The sequence below is a fragment of the Callithrix jacchus genome, chromosome 2 (genome assembly GCF_049354715.1).
Source record: "Callithrix jacchus isolate 240 chromosome 2, calJac240_pri, whole genome shotgun sequence".
NCBI lineage: Eukaryota > Metazoa > Chordata > Mammalia > Primates > Cebidae > Callithrix > Callithrix jacchus.
Window position 1 is genome coordinate 132,777,352 of NC_133503.1, and position 22,918 is coordinate 132,800,269.

The window sequence follows — 22,918 nt, forward strand, 5'->3', positions numbered from 1 at the left end:
TAAATTTAGATTGCCTGTAAATTGCATATAAATATAAAAGTATTTTTTTTGAAATAATACCCTATGTCTACGCAGCAGATCTTCAGCAATTATTTGTTTGAAAACTACTTTGTTTCACCTTCAGTGAAATAAAGGATATTTTTAATGGGTATAGAATTCTATGTTGGCATTCTTTTCTCTTCCAGCCCTTTGAACATGTCATTTGATATATTTGGCCTTTATAATGTCTGTTGAAATGTTATTCCTTTTAAGGCAGGGGACAGCAAACCACCTATCTGTTTATGTACATAAAGTTTTATTAGAACATAGCTATGCCCAGTTGTTTATGTATTATCTATAGATGCTTTCATTCTACAGTAGCAGAGTTGTTATATCAGAGATAGTATAGCCAGTAAAACTTGAAATATTTACTGTCTGGCCCTTTACATTTGTTGATGCCTGTCTCAAGATAATTTTCTGGTGCTTTTTTTTTTTTTTCTGAGAAGATAAGGTCTTATCCAGGCTGAGGTGCAGTGGTGTGATCATAGCTCACTGCAGCCTTGAACTCCTGGGCTCAAACAAACCTCCCGCCTCAGCCTTCTGAGTAGCTAGGACTATAGGTGCACACCATCATGTCCAGCTAATTTTTTAAAACATAGTTTTTGTAGAGACAGGGTCTCACTATGTTGTGCCCAGGCTGGTCTTGAACTCCTGGCCTTAAACAATCCTCTTGCCTTGGCCTCCCAAAGTGCTCAATTATAGGCATGATGCACTATGCTTAGCCTCTGGATGCTTTTAAGATTTTTCTCATTGTTTCTTGTTTTCAGCAGTTTGACTATGCTGTGCCTGGTGTAGTTTAGTTTGTCCTTTTCTTCTAAGATTTTCAAATATGTGGGTTTACGTCTTTCATAGGTTCAGAACAATTCTTAACCACTATCTCTTGAAATACTGCTTTCGTTTCATATTCTTCTCTTTGGGACTCTAATTAGAGGTATGTTAGAAATTTTAACTATATCTCATATGCCTCTGATGCTCTATTCTATTTTTTTGTTCTTTTATATCTGTGTGCTTCAATATGTAGGTTTTCTCTTGACTTGCCTTCAAGTTCAATAATCCTTTCTTCTCCTATTTCCAGACTGCCGTTAAATGTATCTAATGAGTTCTTAATTTCAGATACTGTACTTTTCAGTTCTGAATGTTCATTTGTTTTGTATGGATTCTACTTCTTACTGATTTCTTTCTTGTTTCATCTGTTTTGTCTGTCTTTTCTACATTTTCCTATATTAATTGTGATTATTTTAATCCCTGTGGGAAAACTCTAGTGTCTGAATCACTTATGGATCTGCTCCTGGTTTTTTTTTTTTCCTCTTTTTTTTTTTTTTGGTGGGGTGGGGTAATTTATTTCTGTTTTTAGCATGTCTCCTAAGTTTTGATCAGCTGATAGATGTTTAGGATAAAAAAAATTGATAAAGCTTTGAGTGACAGCTTCTTCCAAACATGGTTGGGTTTTTGTTTTTGTTCTTTTTTCCAGACAAGTAAATAGAATGTAAGCAGATTATTCTAATCTTGTCGAAGCTCAGTTTTAGACTTATTAAGGTCTTGTTTATGTAACTTTTTCTTTTCTTTTTTTTTTTGAGACAGTGTCTGGTCACCAGGCTGGATTGCAGTTGCACAATCTCTGCTCACTGCAAACTTTGCCTCCCAGGTTCAAGCGATTCTCTTCTTGCCTCAGCCTCTGGTGCAACGCCATCATGCCCAACTAATTTTTGTATTTTTAGTAAAGATGGGGTTGCACCATGTTGGCCCGGATGGTCTCGATCTCTTGACCTCGTGATCTGCCAGCCTCGCCTTCCCAAAGTGCTGCGATTACAGGCATGAGCCACCGCACCTGGCTGTAACTTTTTCTTATAATCCTTGTGCATCTTCCTTACCACTCTGTGTGGCCCTTCAGTAGTCTTAAAGGAAAAGTCCATGGTATTCACCAAAGTCTCTCTTCTTAGGAGAGACTTGCTTTCTAGTTTTTCTTCCCAATAGTGTGTGGTTGCTGGAATCTCTGCTTAGGTATTTAACCTCCCAGCTGCTGTTTTTTGCTGGGTTTCCAGGAATCTTGCCTTAGGAATTGTAGGCAACATTTTGTACACAGATTTTTATGTACTTTGCCTCTGGTTTCCTCTTCTGTAATTTTGTCCATCAAGTCTCACTCTCTCTGGCAGCCCTAGACTTCAACATTTGTCTCCTCAGATTATTAAGACTGTGACTTCTCCTTGGGTTCTATTCTCTCATGTGGCAATTTGGGAAATGTACTGTGGGGAAAAGCTGATGTGAATGAGGAACCCATTTTTTTTTAACTTGAGAGAGACAAGGTCTTATTCTGTCACCCAGGCTGCAATGTAGTAGCATCATCACTGTTCATTGCAGCCTCAACCTCTTGTGCTCAAGATTCTCCCACCTTGTCTCCTGAGCAGCTGGGATTATGGGCGCATGCCATCACACCTTGCTACTTTTTGTATTTTTAGTAGAAATTGGGTTTCGCCATGTTGCCCAGGATGGTCGCAAACTCCTGAGCTCAAGCTATCTACCAGCCTCAGCCTCCCAAACTGCTGGGATGATATTAATAGGTGTGAGCCACTATCCTGGCCTAGGAGCTCACTTTTTGTGCTTCTCTTCTTTCAAGAATCATGGCTTCTTAAAAGTGTGTGTGTGTGTGTGTGTGTGTGTGTGTGTGTGTGTGTGTTATATACATATACACATATATACATATGTATGTGTATTATATACACGCATTTCAGCTTTTATAGTTCTTTTCTGTGTCAGGTTTAGTCTTTTATAAGCTACAGTGTCATGGACAGATATGAAATCCCTACTGTGTATTCTGAATATAGCAGCCAGAATGATCCTGTTAAATATATTAGATCATAATTCTCTGTTCAAAACCTTCAGTTCTTTATTTCATTAACACCAAAAACCTTTAGTTATTTCACCTCCTTGTATTGTCTTTCACCAGAGGACTTATCCTCCCTACCCACCTTTGCTCCCCATGATATCTGCATAATTAACTCTCTTACTTGAAAATCTTTGTTCATATGTCACTTTTTTTACTCAAACCACACTATTAAAATTGCCTCCTCCTTTCCCTTCTATATTCTTTTCCTCTGTTTTTCCCCCTGTATTACCTCATGATGTAAAAATTTCTTATTCATTATGTTTGTTGTTTCTTTTACTTAATAGAATGAAATCCCTTTGAGGGCAAGGATTTTTCTATCATTTTTGTTCACTGCTGTGTTACAAATGTGATTGGAGAACCAGAAGAGAATAGAGCTACAGAATCTATGGAGGAGAGAAGCTCAAGATGGAAGAGTAGTGGTCATGTGTATCAGATATCAGCAGAAAGAGCCAAACTTTGTAAAATAATTGAAGAGGTTTATTCTGAGCCAAATATGAGTGACTATGACCTCCAGAGACCCTGAGAACATGTGCCCAAGGTGGTTGGGTTACAGCTTGATTTCATATGTTTTAACGATACAGAAGACATCAGTCAGTACATGTGAGGTATACATTGGTTCAGTTGGGAAAGATGTGACAGCTTGAAGCAGGGGTGGGGGGTTTAGGGTTACAGGTGGACTTAACTCTTTCTACCAGTTGCCTATCAGAAAATCTTTAAGTTGTTATCTAAAAACCTGGAATCAAGAGAAAAGTGTGGCTGGATTAGGATAAAGGGTTGTAGAGACCGAGGTTCTCAGGAAGTCTCTTAGGTGGCTGCCCTTAGAGACAATAGATGGCACATGTTTCCCTTTCAGATTTTTAAAAGGTGTTGGTCTCTCAGTTAATCTCTTTAGGATGTTAGAGTCTGGAAGGGGAAAGATACATTAATAGAGATTCTTTACAGATGCAAATTTTCTTCATAAAAGGCTGCTTTGCAGGGCCGGTTCAAAAATAGGGCAAGGGAGCCTATTTTGGGGTAAAATATTTTGATTGTCTTCATCTGTCATGTGACATTATGCTAGAGTCAGGTTGGAAAGTAAGCCATGTTATATAGGGTTAAATTAAAACCCATCTGATGAGAATTTATGGTTTTTAGGGTGTGACTCCTCAGGCTCCTTAGGAATTTGGGCAAGAGAGAATAAAGGTCAGGGTTTAGTCCTCACAAGTATAGAGGAATAATTTGAAACTATTTATGAGATTTTACCTTGGATTTTTAAATTAAGAGGTTATTTGTTACCCTGTGTGAGAGGCATTTTAAATTAAGGGTAAATGAGATTACCAAGAGTTGAGTAAGTGTCTATAGGCTTTTTTCTTTCTAATCTTGTGAACAGTATAGGAGGACTATTCATATTAATTTGGTAATGCATGATTCTGACTTTTAAGAGATGGGTGAGTAGGTTAAGATAAGAGATGGTAAAGATACTAGCAATGGAGTTTTTTGTTTCTATTCATTGTTGCATTTATTAAGTGAATGCTTTGTGCCAAAAGTTATACAAAGTTCTGAGCACTGTCCAAGGGAAGCTTAGACCCTAGGTGAACTGAAAACATTCTTAAGCCTTAATGTGCACAAAAACATGAAGGCGACTCCCTTTGGCTACATAGCACTAAGAAATGGTAAGTTTGACTCTGTTTCTAGCATTTTTTCCTGCACATCCATTCATGTTTGCAGTACACCACTTGGATAGTACTGTCTTTTATTGGAGTGGTTCTCTATGCCTAAAGAGGTGCCTGTGTTTTGGAATATTTTGGTAGGGCTCCATAAAGGTCCAAACTTCCCTTCCTTGAATATTTTTATACATCCTTTTTTGGTCATGTACCTCTGATTGGAAATTGCTATTCCTTATCACTTTTGCAGTCCATCATTCCTGGATGTAAGTTTTAGGTGTTGCTTTCTATGGTACACAAATTTTGCTGAACGTTTTGAGGAAAAGGAAGGTAACTTTGTAATGTGGGGCTCTAAAATGGTGAAGGGCCTTTCTTTTTTCTTTTTAAAATTTCCAGTCCAACATAGACAGATACTTCTACAAAATACAATAAAAAATAAATTACTAGAAAAATAAAATGGGCCAGGCGCGGTGGTTCATGCCTGTAATCATAGCACTTTGGGAGGTTGAGGTTGGCAGATCCTCTGAGGTCAGGAGTTCGAGACCAGCCTGGCCAACGTAATGAAACCCTGTCTCTACTAAAAATACAAAATTAGCAGGGTGTGGTGATGCATGCCTGTAATCCCAGGTACTCAGAAGGCTGAGGCAGGAGAATCACTGGAACCCAGGAGATGGAGATTGTAGTCAGCCAAGATCACACTACTGTACTGCAGCCTGGGCAACAGAGTGAGACTCTTTCTCAAAAAAATCAAAAGATCATAATAAAAGAAATATAAAACGAAAATGGCATACAAAATAAAATACAAGCCCCACTTTTAAAATTAGATTCAGTAAACATAAAATTACACTGGCAAATTGTTCTGTTAAGTTTCTCAATGTGCTTACTCTGAATTTTGGTACCTATCTCGTCATGGGTTAGTAACAAAAATTTGTGAGTTGGTAATGATTCTTGGACCAGGTTTTCTCAGATCATGCTCTGAGTAGCGCTATACAGCCTATGTAGTATACAGTACTATGTGGTCTTAATTTTCCCCTTAATTTAGGTTGTCTTTAGAAGGAGTGGAAGGTTTTAATGAGTTAAAGATTATAGATTTATAAAAAAGAGAGGTAGGCTGGGCATGGTGGCTCATGCCTGTAATCCCAGCACTTTGTGATGTCGAGGCTAGTGGATCACCTGAGGTCAGGAGTTCAAGACCAGCCTGGCTAACATGGTGAAACCCCGTTTCTACTAAAAATACAAAAAATTAGCCAGATGTAGTGGTGCGTGCCTGTAATCTCAGCTACTTGGGAGCCAGAGGCAGGAGGATTGCTTGAATTTGGGAGGCGGAGATTGCAGTGACTGAGATCGCACCATTGCACTCCATCTCGGGTAACAAGAGCGAAACTCCATCTCAAAAATAAAAGAGGTAATTTCCATGACGTAAAAGCCCTAACACTTCCCTAGTTCCCATATATAACTGGGAAACTTTTGCTTTTCAGTTGTTCATTCTGGGACTAAAATAAGAATGACTTTCATGGTAATAGTAAGATTTGCCTTAACCCTTCAGTTACATGTTTTTCTCTGTCCTTTGAAACTTAAAACAGGCATATTTTGAACATGAAAGGAAAAGTTATACCATTTGACACCACAAGATGTCACTTATGTAAAAATAAAGCTGGTATCCTAATACTCAAAGCTAGAAAGCAACAGGTAACTAGGTAAATGAAGACATAGGTAAATTAAAAATGTATATATTTGAAATAGAAATTGGTTTTCAGTAAAGAGTTGAGGAAAATCTTGCTAATTCAGCATTATTTTGACTCAAATATAGATATTTAGTAAAACAATATCTAAGATGTGGTAATACATGTTAACTTCATATTTGAATTTATATAATGAAAAAGGTAGATCTAAAAGAACTTAATAAAAGTTAATATATTTTGAGGGTAAAGTAGGTGATATGGTATTAATTCTCCTAAATTTTTACTATTTTGGTGACAGGCAAAGAGGGATTTGGGAAGAAACATGTAATTTGTATAAGAATTTTAAATAGATCCTTATGCCATATGTGAGGAGTTGAATATTACATCAGGTTGAAACAGTGCCTAGGATTTTTCTTGTCTCTTCTCTGAAGCTCAAAGTTATTAGTTTCTCTGCCTGTATTAATGCAGTATTTGTTGTTGAAAACTAGCTTTTCTGTTAAACACGAAGAGCAAAATCCTTGGCTTTAATATTGAGATTCTGTTTTCTTGTTTTTACTTTCAGAGAGCAGGTGCTTGTTCTGAGGACTCTGTCAATTTGGGCTTTAGATGAGCAAACCAGGTTTCCGTTAGTTTATGAGTAATACTATGCTTGGAATTAGAGGTTGGGCTGTCCTAAAAATTGACACTCCATTCCTCTTCATTGCTCACTTCCCTCTCTAGATAAAACTGGTGGAGGAGAATAATGGGACACTTTTAGGGAACAGAAAAGGAGAATAGGCAGGAGGAAAATTATTTTCTTTTTTTGGCGTGTGTGTGTCTGATCACATTTCCTTTCTATTTAGTTTCTAATTCTTTTTTTTTTCCCTTTCCTACCTTCAGTAAGATTTTTTTAAAGATTTCTTTTGGGGTTTAGGTTTTTCATTATAAAAGTATACATAGTCATTAAGTAAATTGGAAAATATAGCAAAAAGCAGAAAAAAATACACTCACATATGTGGTTGCATTAATTTCTCTCCCTTTTCTGTTACCCATGAAATATGAAAGAGCCTGAAAAGTTTTATGCAAGGATTCTAAATTCCTTAAGGTGAACATTTATAATATGCTTAATAGTTGTGTGTTCTCAGAGACAGTTTGTATATATTACTACCTCTACTGTTTAAATATTTTCAGGATGTATTTTAGTTAGGAAGAAGTAGGTGTCTTAATTATTTAATTATATCTTGTCTTCACTATGGGTCACCATTGCATTTAGTTTTATGAGCTGTTTGGAAAGCAAAGCCAATTTTTTTCATAATGAATTTTATTGCCTTTATTCCTTTTGGAAAAAATGTGCTTAGCTTTTACTTATTGTTTTCTTGCAATGACAGTTTCTAACATTTAATTCTTGTATTAGTTTGCCAGGGCTGCCATAACAAAATGCCACAGACTGGGCAGCTTAATCAACAGAAATTAATTTTCTCACAATTCTGGAGTGTGGGAGTCCAAGATCAAGGTGTTGGCGGGTTTGATTTCTGCTGAGGCTTCTCTCCCTGGTCTGCAGATGGCCACCTTCTTGCTGCAATTACTTAACATTGCCTGTGATATTATTTCTAATTCTTATGAAAATGGCATATTTTAAGCTATCTAATATAAAAATCAAAGTATGGGTTTTATTTCTTCTCTTTGGTAATAGGAATGAAGATCTAAAGCAAATGTTGGAGAGCAACAAAGATTCTGCTAAATTGGATGCTATGAAACGGATTGTTGGGGTAGGTAAAATACTAGTTTATTTCAATTTTGGAAAAATAGACAAGTAATGATTATATTATATAAAATAATATGTTAAATACCAAGTCTAATACTATGTTCGCCTTAATATTAAGTTAGAATTTCCTGTCCAAAGGTGTTAAAGAAAAAAGTATATATTGAAGTGTCAAAAATCAAGAATCTTAGGTTTTAATTCTATCTTTTCTCTGTTTTAATTTTCCTGTATCTCATTTTAAGATATTTCTTCTATGAGAATGAGGTAATTATTTTAAGGACAAAATAAAATGAAATAGAAGCCTGCTTTGACTTCCTACAAAGAGAGATACTAAAGAATGATTTTTTTTGTTCTTTTACCACCTAAATGTTGTGAGCATACTTTCATCTGTTTGTCAGATTCTATTACTACCAATAGAAATACTTTGTTCAGTTAGAAGACTAAAACTTCTAATAAATATTATTAAATATAAGAGCATTCACCAGTGTTCAGCTGTAAAGCAAAACATAAACAATTAATAAGTTATGAGGATTCTATTTTCAGATAATTAAAGATATAGTTCCTTCATTATTTTTAATTTTTAAATTTTAATTTATTTTTCCATGGTTTCTAATTGTATATACCACCTTTAGTAAAATAGTTTTGCAGTTTGTGTTGCATTCTGTATACATACTCATTTGATTTTCCACATTCACAGAGAAAAAACTTGCTTAATTCCAGTGACTATCTGATGCTAAGGAGTTTTGCTTTTGTTTCAGTGGAATCAAATTCGTAAAACTAATTTTTCTTATTAACACTATCCTTTTTATCACCACGATTGCTGATTTTATTTTCCACTTATTTTTATATAATGCGGTAAAAATAGAATACATTTGCATAACTGCATAAACTACTGTAATAAGGCGATGACACAACTAAAACAAAACTGTTTTCCAGCAGGCAGTAACATCATATGAGAACGTCAGATCTCTTTTCCTTTCTTGATGTATTAAAGTCTAAATTACTTTTTTTTTTTTTTTTTTGAGAGGAGTTTCGCTCCTGTTACCCAGGCTGGAGTGCAATGGCGCGATCTAGGCTCACCACAACCTCCACCTTCTGGGTTCAGGCAATTCTCCTGCCTCAGCCTCCCGAGCAGCTGGGACCACAGGCACACACCACCGTGCCCAGCTAACTTTCTGTATTTTTAGTAGAGACGGGGTTTCACCATGCTAACCAGGATGGTCTCAATCTCCCGACCTCATGATCCACCTGCCTCGGCCTCCCATAGTGCTGGGACTACAGGCGTGATCCACCGTGCCCAGCTACTTTTTTTTTTTTTTTAGATGGAATTTGCCCAGACTGGTGTGCAGTGGCACAATCTCGGCTCACTGCAACCTCCACCTCCTGGGTTCAAGCAGTTCTCCTGCCTCACCCTCCTAAGTAGCTGGGATTACAGGCATGTGCCACCATGCCCAGCTAATTTTGTAGTTTTAGTAGAGAGGGGGTTTCTCCATGTTGGTCAGGATGCTCTTGACCTCCTGACCTTAGGAGATCTGCCCACCTTGGCCTCCCAAAGTTCTGGGATTACAGGTGTAAGCCACCACGCCCAGCCCAAATTACGGTTAAGAAAGTTGGTTAACTCCTCCTCTGTTAAAAATTAAAGTGGTATGACCATCTCATGCCAGTTAGAATGGTGGTCATTAAAAAATCTGGAGACAACAGATGCAGGAGAGGATGTGGAGAAATAGTTATGCTTTTACACTGTTGGTGGGAGACAGTGTGGCTACTCCTCAAGGATCTAGAAATAGAAATTCCATTTGACCCAGCAATCCTATTACTAGGTATATACCCAAAGGATTATAAATCGTTCTATCATAAAGACACATGGAGACCTATGTTCATTGCAGCACTGTTTACAGTAGCAAAAACTTGGAACCAACCCAAATGCCCATCAGTGATAGACTGGATAAAGAAAATGTGGCACATATACACCACGGAATACTGTGCAGCCATAAAAAGGATGAGTTCATGTCCTTTGCTAGGACATGGATGAAGCTGGAAACCATCATTCTCAGCAAACTGAAACAAGAACAGAAAACCAAACACTGCATGTTCTCACTCATAAGTGAGTGTTGAACAATGAGAACACACAGACACATGGAGGGGAACATCACACACTGGGATCTGTTGGTGGGTGGAGGGAGGCTAGGGGAGGGATAGCAGTGGGTGGGGAGATTGGGGAGGGATAACATTAGGAGAAATACCTAATGTAGGTGACGGGGGGATGGATGCAGTAAGCCACTATGGCATGTGTATACCTGTGTAACAGTCCTGCACAATCTGCACATGTACCCCAGAACTTATAGTTAAAAAAAAAAAATGGAAAAGCAAGGTGGTATGAAAATCAAATATATTAAAGTCAAGTACTAATTGTATCTGTAGGACATCTGTAAATGATTTGATCCTTGCTTTCATGTTTATGCCATTTAGCAGTTTAGGGGCAATTTTGAGGATTCTATTGTAAATTTCTGACTTGTTAATGTTATGCTTTATACCTAAGTGTATTTATGGGCAGGCAGTTCTTGCTTTGCATGGCTTTTATACATATGAATTTCAATTACTACAGTTTACTTAAGTAACACCAATCCACTAACAATATGGTTCAAATTTCATTTACCATGGTATATTAATTATACTTGGATAATGTGCAAACTTGACTGCTATTTCTTTATTCTACAAATGACTAATGTAAATTACAAATATATATAATGATCCCTGACCAATCATGTCACTTCTTTCAAAATCTGTCAGTAATTGGTCACTATGCATCTGTTACTCAGTTTATGCACAGACAACAAAGCATGTAGTTGTGTTGCCTCTTTGTCTCCCAGTAAGAAACACATAAGAAACACAAATGACATTTTACAGAAATGAATAATTGAAAGAGGCATTTGTCCAACAAAGTGAAAGTACAGCAAAGAAATGAAAAGTGATAACAAAAAATGAAAATCAGGTAGGAAGTAAATGAAGTTATACAGGAATAACTGTGGAACTATTGACATTACGAGTTTTTGAGAGACTGAATTTATAGCTGGAGGAACTTGGCAAAGATGAGATTTTCAACCAACGTAAATGATGAAAGTCATTTTGTTAAAGAGAATGAAGCTGTCCCAGAAGAAGTGTTGCTGGCAGAAGACCTCATATCAATTAAAGAAACTCTAGGAAATAGTTGAGAACATTGAAAATACAAAGGGTAAAATGTTCTAAGCTGATCCAAACTTAGAAAGCAGCATGATAATTTACTGATAAATACAAAAGATGCTTCCTCAGTATCATGAGTCAAACACTGATAAAAAAAAAACAAGCCGTGTTCAAATGACTTGTGATAAGTTAATTTTCTTTGCTTTTTTTTTTTTAGAGACAGGGTCTTGCTCTGTTGTCCAAGCTGGAGTACAGTGGTGCAGTCATAACTATCATTGCAGCAGTCTTGAACTCCTGAGTTCAAGTGATTCTCCTACCTCAGCCTCCTGAGTAGCAGGGACTAGAGATGTGTACCACTATGCCCAGCTAATTGTTTTATTTTTATTTTTTGGAGAGACAGGGTCTTGCTATATTGCCCAGTCTGGTGTAGAACTCTTGGTTTTATGTGATCTTCCCATCTCTACCTTTCAAAGTGCTGGGATTGGGTGTGAGCCAATGTGCCTGGTCAAGTTAATCTCCAATTTTTCTAATGTTGTAAGTTAAAAGTATACTAAATATTGATTTTTACTACTTTTTCATTTTCCTATAAGTTTATAACTGACAGTAAAAGAGTTATTAATGTTTTGACAGACATTTTAAATAATATTGGGGGATTTCGTGAAATAAATTCCCTTAATGGGATTAAGAGCCAAGGTTTAAAGAAATAAATAAGGTCAGTCCCTGCTTTACATGATAGTGCAGGTCTGTGCCCTGCAGGAATGCAAGCCGAAACCATGGAAAGAAATCTTAATAAGCCAACTGGAAAAATTACAGTTGACCTAAGATGTTTAAAATTTTTGTCAAAACAAAAAAATTAGCTGGTTGTGGTGGTACATTGTCTTGACTTAATGACTGTAATAAATAGTTTGGTATGAATCTTTCCAGCCTGACTGTTTATCCTGTGTTCTTGCCCTTTCTTCCTTCAATAACAATGCTTTGATTCTATGTATGCTTCAAAGGATTCAACTTGGGGCTGTTGCTTGCATCTTTAAAAAATTATTGGGTTGGAAATTGCTTAAAATACCAAGATTTTTCTGCAGTGTTGGTGTGTATCAGGATGAATTCCTGGTTATCAGGTGTGAGGTTTTATTGGTGATGTGATAACTGTAGAACTTTAATGAGTTTTCTGTCAGTTTTGCTCCAGTATAGTCTCTGGGATACAAAATAAGGGTCAGTTAACTTTCTATGTCTCCATTTATTCTTGGCTGCTGATTCTTAAGACTTACAGTTGGGTCTAAAACCCTTTGAAACCTTTTATCTTTCTTTTTGTTACCTGTGAATTAACTAGCAGTTTTCTGTACATTCAGAATTCTGAACTTTTATCTTACCTTTATTGCTTTGAAGAATGACCAGTGGAAATTAAAAGTTAAACACAATTTCATCCTTTTTCAAAAAACTGAGTTTGAAAGTTATGTGAATTTTTGGATCTAGATTATTATTCAGTACAGTCTTGCATCACTTACATTCATGCATTGCTTAATGACAGGGATGCTTTCTGAGAAATGCATCCTTAGGCAGTTTGTTGTGAGAACATCAGAGTGTATTTGCACAAACCTGGTGTACTTACACAAGCTTACTGCACACTTAGGCTATATTACATAGTCTGTTCCTGGGCTATAAATCTGTACAGCATGTTACTTACTGTAGTGAATACTGTAGGCAGTTCTAACACGATGGTAAGTATTTGTGTATGTAAACATATCTAAATGTAGAAAGTTACAGTAAAGATATAGCATTATAATCTTAAAATAAGACTATATCTATGTGGTCCCTCCTTGACCAAAACATGTGGCACATGACTGTAATTTAAAAATAACATGAGGGCCGAGCATGATGGCTCACACCTGTAATCCCAGCACTTTTGGAGGCCAAGGCGGGTGGATCACGAGGTCAAGAGATCGAGACCATCCTGGTCAACATGGTGAAACCCCATTCCTACTAAAAATACAAAAAATAAGCTGGGCACGGTGGCACCTGCCTGTAATCCCAGCTACTCAGGAGGCTGAGGCAGAATTGCCTGAACCCAGGAGGCGGAGGTTGCGGTGAGCCGAGATTGCGCCATTGCACTCCAGCCTGGGTAACATGAGTGAAACTCCATCTCAGAAAAAAAAAAAATGAATAACATCCAAAATTCAGTGTAACATACCACATTAACAGAAGAAAAGGGAAAAATCCCTCACAATCATCTCAATTTATGCAGAGAAAGATTTGACAAAATTTAATACACTTTAATGATAAGATACTCAACAAACTAGGAATAGAAGGAAACTACCTCAACCTATTTGTTGAAGAGCAGGTGTGGAAAACCTAAAACTAGCATTACACTCAATAGTGAAAGACTGAAATCTTTTACTCAAAGATCAGAAACAAGGATGCTTGCTTTTAATGCTTCTGTGCAACACAGCACCGGAAATGTTAGCCAGAACAATCATGCAGAAAAAGAAATAAAAGGCATCCAAATGGAAAAGGAAAAAGTAAAATGATTTTTATTCACATTATCTTATATGTAGAGAACCCTAAAGATTCCTCAAAAAACTGTTACAACCGATACACAAATTTACCAAAGTTGCAGAGTAGAAAATAAACACACCAAATGATTTGCATTTCTATGCATTAACAATAAACAATTTGAAAATAAAATTAAACACATATTCATTTATAATAGCATCAAAAAGAATAAAATATTCGGAATAAGCTTAACCAAGGAGATGAAAGACTTGTACACTGAAACGTTACTGAGAAAAATTAAAGAAGACACAAACAAATGGAAAGACATCTATGTTTCTGAGTCGGAAGACTAATATTATGAGGAAGTCAAAATGATCTGTATATTCAGTGCAATTCCTATCAAAATTCCAATGATGTAATTTGGCAAAAATAGAAAAAAATTTATCCTCAAATTTACATAGAATCTCACAAGTCCCTGAATAGCCAAAACAACCTTGAAAAAGAACAAAATTGGCTGGACACAGTGGCTCACACTTGTAATCCCAGCACTTTGGGAAGCTGGGCAGGAGGATCATTTGAGCCCAGGAGTTTGAGACCAGCCTAGACAACATGGCAAGACCTTGTTTCTACAAAAGCAATTATAAAAAAATTCTTGCCTGTGCCTGTGGTCCCAGCTGCTTGGGAGGCTGAGGTTGTATTATCACTTGTAGTGAGCTGTGTTCATGCCACTGCACTCCAGTCTGGGCAATAGAGCAAGACCCTGTCTCAAAAAAAAAAAACAACCGCCAGGCAGTAAGTCTGCCTGGCGAAGCCGGCAGCCGGGGCGGCAGCGGCTGGCCCTACCCAGCAATCCCCACAGGGCGCGCTTGTCCGGGTGCCCTGTTGAACCGGCAACCTGAGACTTGAGAGGGCTGGACTTGAGACTGAACGAGACTTGGACAGTAGGCCAGCCCAGGGGATTGCAGGGACAGAGCGTTCGGGGTACCCAGTGGGACGAACAAAACCGCGATTTCAAACTATCCCGAGCAGACGGTCCGAGACGCTCTGTGGGGGAGGGGCGTCCACCACTACCGAGGCAACCCGCCCGAACTGAGATGCACGCCCACTGCTGACGCAGCCAGCCGTTGCCGAGGCAACCCGTCCCTGCTGAGATACACGCCCACTGCGGATGCAGCCTCCCGTTGCTGAGGCAACAGGCTACAATGAAGAGACTCCGCCGCAGGGCGTGGCGGAGGCCACAGCAGAGCCTGCAGGAACAGGGCGAATCACACAACAGCAGGGCGGAGACTTGGCAGGCAAACAGTGGCTAGTCTGCCTCCTAGCTGGGCAGGACACCTCAACGGACATCGAAAAATAAAGCCCGAACCCCCCAACACAGAGCATTTGAGAAAAAAAGGGTTTTTTTAATGAGCTCTGTTGCAGCAGAATCAAACATAGCAGCCTAACAGCCCTGAATGAACAACAGAGCTCACAGCTCAGAAATTGAGCTCCTAAAAAGAACAGACTGTCTCCTCAAGCAGCTCCCTGACCCCTCTATATCCAAAAGACTGACATTTGGCAGGCATCATCCTGGGACAAAGATAGCAGAAAAAGAAATGGGTAGCATCCCTCACTGTGCCACAGCTGCTAGAGGTGCACCCCAGACAAGCAGGGCCTGGAGTGGACCTCAGCAGTCATACAGCGAAGGGGCTAGGCTGGTAGAAGGAAAACCAAGTAACAGAAATACTTCATCATCAACAATCTGGGTGTCCACTCAGAGACCCAATCGAAAAGTCAGCAACCACGCAGACGACAAGCGGATAAACCCACAAAGACGGGAAGAAACCAGCGAAAAAAGGAGGAAAACACCCAAAACCAGAACACCTCGCCTCCTAGAAAGGACGAAAACTCCTCACCAGCAAGGGAACAAAGCTGGACAAAGAATGACTGTGACGAAATCACGGAATTAGACTTCAGAAGGTGGATAATGAGAAACTTTTGTGAGCTAAAAGAACATGTATTAAATCAATGCAAAGAAACTAAGGAACTTAAAAAAAGATATGAGGAAATGATAACAAGAATGGATAACTTAGAGAAGAATATGAATGAATTAAAGGAGCTGAAAAACACAGTACGAGAACTTCGCGAAGCATGCACAAGTTTCAATAGCCGAATTGACCAAGCAGAAGAAAGAATATCTGAAGTCGAAGACCAACTCAATGAAATTAAACGAGAAACCAAGATTAGAGAAAAAAGTGTAAAAAGGAATGAACAAAGTCTCCAAGAAATGTGGGACTATGTGAAAAGACCTAACCTACGTTTGATAGGTGTACCAGAAGGGGACAAAGAGAATGAATCCAAGCTGGAAAATACTCTTCAGGACATCATCCAGGAAAACTTCCCCCACCTAGCAAGACAGGCCAACACTCAATTGCAGGAAATACAGAGAACACCACAAAGATATTCTGCAAGAAGAGCAACCCCAAGGCACATAATCGTCAGATTCAACAAGGTTGAAATAAAGGAGAAAATACTAAGGGCAGCCAGAGAGAAAGGTCGAGTTACCCACAAAGGGAAGCCCATCAGCCTCACAGCAGATCTCTCGGCAGAAACACTACAAGCCAGAAGAGAGTGGGGGCCAATATTCAACATTCTTAAAGAAAAGAACGTTCAACCCAGAATTTCATATCCGCCAAACTGAGCTTCAGAAGTGAAGGAAAAATAAAATCCTTTGCGAACAAGCAAGTACTCAGAGATTTTGTCACCACCAGGCCTGCTTTACAAGAGCTCCTAAAAGAGGCACTACACATAGAAAGGAACAACCAGTACCAGCCATTCCAAAATCACACTAAATGCTAAAGAGCATCAACATATTGAAGAATCTACAACAACTAACAGGCAAAACAGCCACTTAGCATCAAAATGGCAGTATCAAATTCACACATAACAATATTAACCCTAAATGTAAATGGACTAAATGCACCAATCAAAAGACACAGACTGGCAAATTGGATAAAAATCCAAAACCCATCAGTATGCTGTATCCAGGAAACACATCTCACATGCAAGGATACACAAACGCTCAAAATAAAGGGATGGAGGAAGATTTACCAAGCAAATGGAGAGCAAAAAAAAAGCAGGAGTTGCAATTCTCATCTCTGATAAAATAGACTTTAAAGCAACAAAGATCAAAAGAGATAAAGAAGGCCATTACATAATGGTAAAAGGATCGATTAAACAAGAAGAGCTAATGATCCTAAACATATATGGACCCAATGCAGGAGCACCCAGATATATAAGGCAAGTTCTTAATGACTTACAAAGAGACTTAGACTCCCACACAATAATAGTGGGAGACTTGAACACTCCACTGTCAATATTAGACAGATCAACCAGACAGAAAATCAACAAGGATATCCAGGGCTTGAACTCAGACCTGGAGCAAGCAAACCTGATAGACATTTACAGAACTCTCCACCCCAAATCCACAGAATATACATTCTTCTCAGCACCACATCACACCTACTCAAAAATTGACCACATAATTGGAAGTAAAGCACTGCTCAACAAATGCAAAACAACTGAAATCATAACAAACAGCCTCTCAGACCATAGTGCAATCAAGTTAGAACTCAGAATACAGAAACCAACCCAGAACCGCACAGCTTCATGGAAACTGAACAACTGGCTCTTGAATGTTGACTGGGTAAACAATGAAATGAAGTCAGAAATAAAGAAGTTCTTAGAAACCAATGAGAACGAAGACACAACATGCCAGAACCTCTGGGACACATTTAAAGCAGTCTCTAGAGGAAAGTATATAGCAATAAGTGCCCATATGAAGAGAATGGAGAGATCCAAAATTGACACCCTATCGTCAAAATTGAATGAGCTAGAGGAGCAAGATCAAAAAAAACTCAAAACCCAGCAGAAGACAAGAAATAACTAAGATCAGAGCTGAACTGAAGGAGATTGAGACATGAAAAACCCTTCAAAAAAATTAATAAATCCAAGAGCTGGTTTTTTTGAAAAGATCAACAAAATAGACAGACCACTAGCCAGATTGATTAAAAAGAAAAGAGAGAACAACCAAATAGATGCAATAAAAAATGGTAAAGGGGAAATCACCACAGATTCCACAGAAATTCAAACCATCATCAGAGAATATTACAAACAACTCTATGCACATAAACTAGTAAACCTGGAAGAAATGGATAAATTCCTGGACTCCTGCATCCTCCCAAGCCTAAAGCAGGAGGAAGCTGAAACTATGAATAGACCAATAACAAGGTCAGAAGTCGAGGCAGCAATTAAGAGCCTACAACACAATAAAAGCCCAGGTCCAGACGGGTTCACAGCCGAATTCTACCAGACACACAAAGAGGAGCTGGTACCATTCCTTCTAAAACTATTTCAAACAATCCAAAAAGAGGGAATACTTCCCAAATCATTTTACGAGACCAACATCATTCTGATACCAAAACCCGGCAGAGACCCAACAAGAAAAGAAAACTTCAGGCCAATATCCATGATGAACATAGATGCAAAAATCTTCAATAAAATATTGGCAAGCCGAATGCAACAGCAAATCAAAAAACTTATTCACCATGATCAAGTAGGATTCATCCCGGGGATGCAAGGCTGGTTCAACATACGCAAGTCTATAAACGTAATTCACCACATAAACAGAACCAAAAACAAAAACCACATGATTATCTCAATTGACGCAGAGAAGGCATTTGACAAAATTCAACAGCCCTTTATGCTAAAAACCCTCAATAAACTCGGTATCGATGGAACGTATCTCAAAGTAATAAAAGCTTTTTATGACAAACCAACAGCCAGTATCATACTGAATGGGCAAAAACTGGAAGCATTCCCTTTGAAATCTGGCACTAGACAAGGATGCCCTCTCTCACCACTCCTATTCAATATAGTACTGGAAGTTCTAGCCAGAGCAATCAGGCAAGAAAAAGAAATAAAGGGTATTCAAATAGGAAAGGTGGAAGCCAAATTGTCTCTATTTGCAGACGACATGATAGTATACCTAGAAGACCCCATCACCTCAGCCCAAAAACTCCTGAAACTGATAAGCAACTTCAGCAAAATCTCAGGATCTAAAATCAGTGTGCAAAAATCAGAAGCATTCCTCTACACCAATAACAGACTTAAGGAAAACCAAATCAAGAATGAACTGCCATTCACAATTGCTACAAAAAGAATAAAATACATTCTATGTTCATGGTTAGGAAGAATTAATATCGTGAAAATGGCTATACTGCCCAAAGTAATTTACAGAATCAACGCTATCCCCATCAAGCTACCACTGACTTTCTTCACAGAACTGGAAAAAACCACCATGAACTTCATATGGAACCAAAAGAGAGCCCGCATAGCCAAGTCAATTCTAAGCAAAAAGAACACAGCGGGGGGCATCACACTACCGGATTTCAAACTATACTACAAGGCTACAGTAATCAAAACAGCATGGTACTGGTACCAAAACAGAGATATAGACCAATGGAACAAAACAGAGGCACCGGAGGCAACACAACATATTTATAACTATACAATCTTTGATAGACCTGACAAAAACAAGCAAGGGGGAAAGGATTCCCTGTTTAACAAATGGTGTTGGGAAAACTGGCTAGCCATGTGCAGAAAGCAGAAACTGGACCCCTTCCTGACACCTTACACTAAAATTAACTCCAGATGGATTAAAGACTTAAACATAAGACCTGGCACGATAAAAACCCTAGAAGGAAATCTAGGCAAAACTATCCAGGACATAGGAGTAGGCAAGGACTTCATGAACAAAACACCAAAAGCATTGGCAACAAAAGCCAAAATAGACAAATGGGACCTAATGAAACTCCACAGCTTCTGCACGGCAAAAGAAACAGTCACTAGAGTGGATCGGCAACCAACAGAATTGGAAAAAATTTTTGCAGTTTACCCATCTGACAAAGGGCTGATATCCAGAATTTACAAAGAACTCAAACGGATTTACAGGAAAAAAACAAACAAGCCCATTCAAAAGTGGGCAAAGGATATGAACAGACACTTTACAAAAGAAGATATATATGAGGCCAACAATCATATGAAAAAATGCTCATCGTCACTGGTCATCAGAGAGATGCAAATCAAAACCACATTGAGATACCATCTCACGCCAGTTAGAATGGCGATCATTAAAAAATCTGGAGACAACAGATGCTGGAGAGGATGTGGAGAAAAAGGAACACTTTTACACTGTTGGTGGGAGTGTAAATTAGTTCAATCATTGTGGAAGACAGTGTGGTGATTCCTCAAGGCCTTAGAAATAGAAATTCCATTTGACCCAGCAATCCCATTACTGGGTATATATCCAAAAGACTATAAATCGTTCTACTACAAGGACACATGTACACGAATGTTCATTGCAGCACTGTTTACAATAGCGAAGACCTGGAATCAACCAAAATGCCCATTGATAATAGACTGGATTGGGAAAATATGGCACATATACACCATGGAATATTATGCAGCAATCAGAAATGATGAGTTTGTGTCGTTTGTAGGGACGTGGATGAATCTGGAGAACGTCATCCTCAGCAAACTGACACAAGAACAGAAAATGAAACACCGCATATTCTCACTCATAAGTGGGTGATGAAAAATGAGAATACATGGACACAGAAAGGGGAGTACTAAACACTGGGGTCTATTGGGGGGAAAAGGGGAGGGCCAGTGGGAGGGGCAGGTGGGGAGGGATAGCCTGGGGAGAAATGCCAAATGTGGGTGAAGGGGAGAAGGAAAGAAAAGCACACTGCCATGTGTGTTCCTACCAACTGTCTTGCATGCTCTGCTCATGTACCCCAAAACCTAAAATCCAATAAAAAATTAAAAAAAAAAAAACAACAAAAAACAAAATTGAATGTCTTATACTTCCTGATTTCAAAATCTATAACAAAGCTACAGCAATCAAGACATTGTGGTACTGGAATAAAGACATAACATACAGACCAATGGAACACGAGAGAGAACTCAGAAGTAAACCCTGACATAAATAGTCAAATGATTTTTGATAATGGTGCAAGACCAATCAATTTGTAAAGGAGAATCTTTTCAACAAATAGCATTGAGGAAACTGGATAACCTATATGTAAGAAAATGGTGTTGGATTTCTTTCTATTTCACAGCATAGGTAAAAGTAAATCAAAATGGATCAAAGACCTAAGTATAAGAACTAAAAGTATAAAACTCTTAGAAGAAAGCATAGAGAAAAAGCTTTATGACATTGGATTTGGCACAGGATTCTTAGATACAACACTGAAACATGAGCAGTTAAAAAAAATTATTTGGATTTTATCAAAATTAAAACTTATATGCATCATAGGACACCATCAGCAGAGTGAAAGGGGAACCCATAGAATACAAGAAAATATTTGCAAATCGTATCTCATAAAAGATTGATATCCAGAATATATAAAGAACTCCCACAACTTAACCATTAAAAACCGACCAAATGGCTAGGTGCAGTGGTTCACACCTGTAATCTCAGCACTTTGGGAGGCCAAGGTGGGTGGATTACTTGAGGTCGGAAATTTGAGAATTTAATTTGGCCACAGTGGTCTCTACTAAAAATACAAAAATTAGCCAGGTATGGTGGTGGGCGCCTGTAACCCCAGCTATTTGGGAGGCTAAGGCAGGAGAATTGCTTGAACCCAAGAGGCAGAGGTTGCAGTGAGGTGAGATCACACCGCTGCACTCCAGCCTGGGTGGCAGAGCGTGACTGCATCTCAAAAAACAACGACAACAGCAGCAACAAAAACCGACCAAATGAAAAAATAGATAAAAGACTGGAATAGATATTTCTCCAGAGAAGATTTATAGATGGCCACCAATTAACAGAGAAAGATGCCCAGCATCACTAATTATTAGGAAAATGGAAATCGAAACGATAGTAAGATCACTTTACACCATTAGGATGGTTATTATCAAGAAAACAAAATTGTAAGTGTTGGTGAGGATGGAGAAATAGGAACTCTTGTGCATTGCTGGTGGGAGTGTAAAATGGTACAGTTACTGTGGAAAACAGTATGGTGGTTCCTCAAAAAATTAAAAATGGAATTATCACATAATATAACAATTCTTCTTTTAGGTATATACAGACAACAATTGAAAGGAGGTATTTGAATAGATATTTCTACATCAGTGTTCCTAGTAGCATTATTTGTAATAGCCAATAGGTGGAAACAACCCATGTGCTCGTCAGTGGATGAATAGATAAATGAATGTGGTACATAAGTGCAATGGAATGTTGTTCAGTTTTAAGAAGGAATGGATTTCTGATGCATGCTACAACATGGATGAACCTTAAGTCATTATGCTGAGTCCAGTAAGCCAGACACAAAAAAAATAAATATTGTATAATTTTACTTTTATTAGGTACCTAGAATAATCAAACTTATAGAGACAAAACGTGGAATGGTGGTTGCTAGCAGTTGTGGGGAAAGTGGGAAATTGTTTTTCAAAAATCATTTTGGACGTTTATTTTAAATGTTATGAACCCTATTAAAAATAGTTCTGTAGGCATGAACTCTGTCTCACTCATTTATGTTTGCTTTTACTTTTTTTCCCTCCTCATTCTTTATTTTTATTTTTTATTATTTTTTATGTATTTTTATTATTTCTTTTATTATTTTTATGTTTTGAGATGGAGTCTCACTCTGTCGCCCAGGCTGGAGTGCAGTGATGTGATCTCAGCCCACTGCAGCCCCCTGTAGCTGGAATTATAGGTGTGTGCCACCACGCCCAGCTAATTTTTGTATTTTTAGTAGAGATAAGGTTTACCATGCTGGTCTTGAACTCCTGTCTTCGGAAGATCTGCCCTCCTCGGCTTCACAAAGTCATGGAGTTACAGGCATGAGCCACGCCCCCAGTCCCTCCTCATTCTTTAGATTTTTGGTTTATTTTCAGGTGACGGGTATTTCATTCAGGAAAATAATGTAGATGGGCATTCTTTGTAGTTATAAGCATTCTTACAAAGTCCTTGACTGTAGAAACAGGTTTCCATTCTTTTTCCATGTGAAAATAGATTATTTAAGAATAGTATTATTGGGTTGCAGTTTTTTCTTTTCCTTAAATTTTGGAGATTTTATTCTTGATTTCCTCTGGCTTTAGCTATATGGAGCAGAAATGTGATGCTATGCCAATGAGGTTGCTTTTTGAGAAAACATTTTTTTGTTTCTCTTAATTTTATTATTAATTTTTTTTTGAGATGGAGTCTTGCTCTGTTGCC

At 38.2% G+C, this 22,918-nt stretch overlaps 1 protein-coding gene across 6 annotated transcripts in view; it reads left to right on the plus strand.

Moving 5' to 3' along the window:
• The window catches only part of AP3B1 (adaptor related protein complex 3 subunit beta 1), a 285,752-nt gene that overhangs the window by 19,308 nt on the left and 243,526 nt on the right, over positions 1-22,918 (plus strand). For all 6 annotated transcript variants that reach the window (XR_013532268.1, XR_617963.5, XM_035291344.3 and 3 more), the window contains exon 2: positions 7,921-7,996. Coding sequence is in view for 4 of the 6 variants with exons in the window: in XM_035291344.3 (XP_035147235.3) it covers positions 7,921-7,996 (76 nt within the window). In the remaining 2 variants the exon portion in view is untranslated. The remainder of the gene's footprint in view (positions 1-7,920; positions 7,997-22,918) is intronic.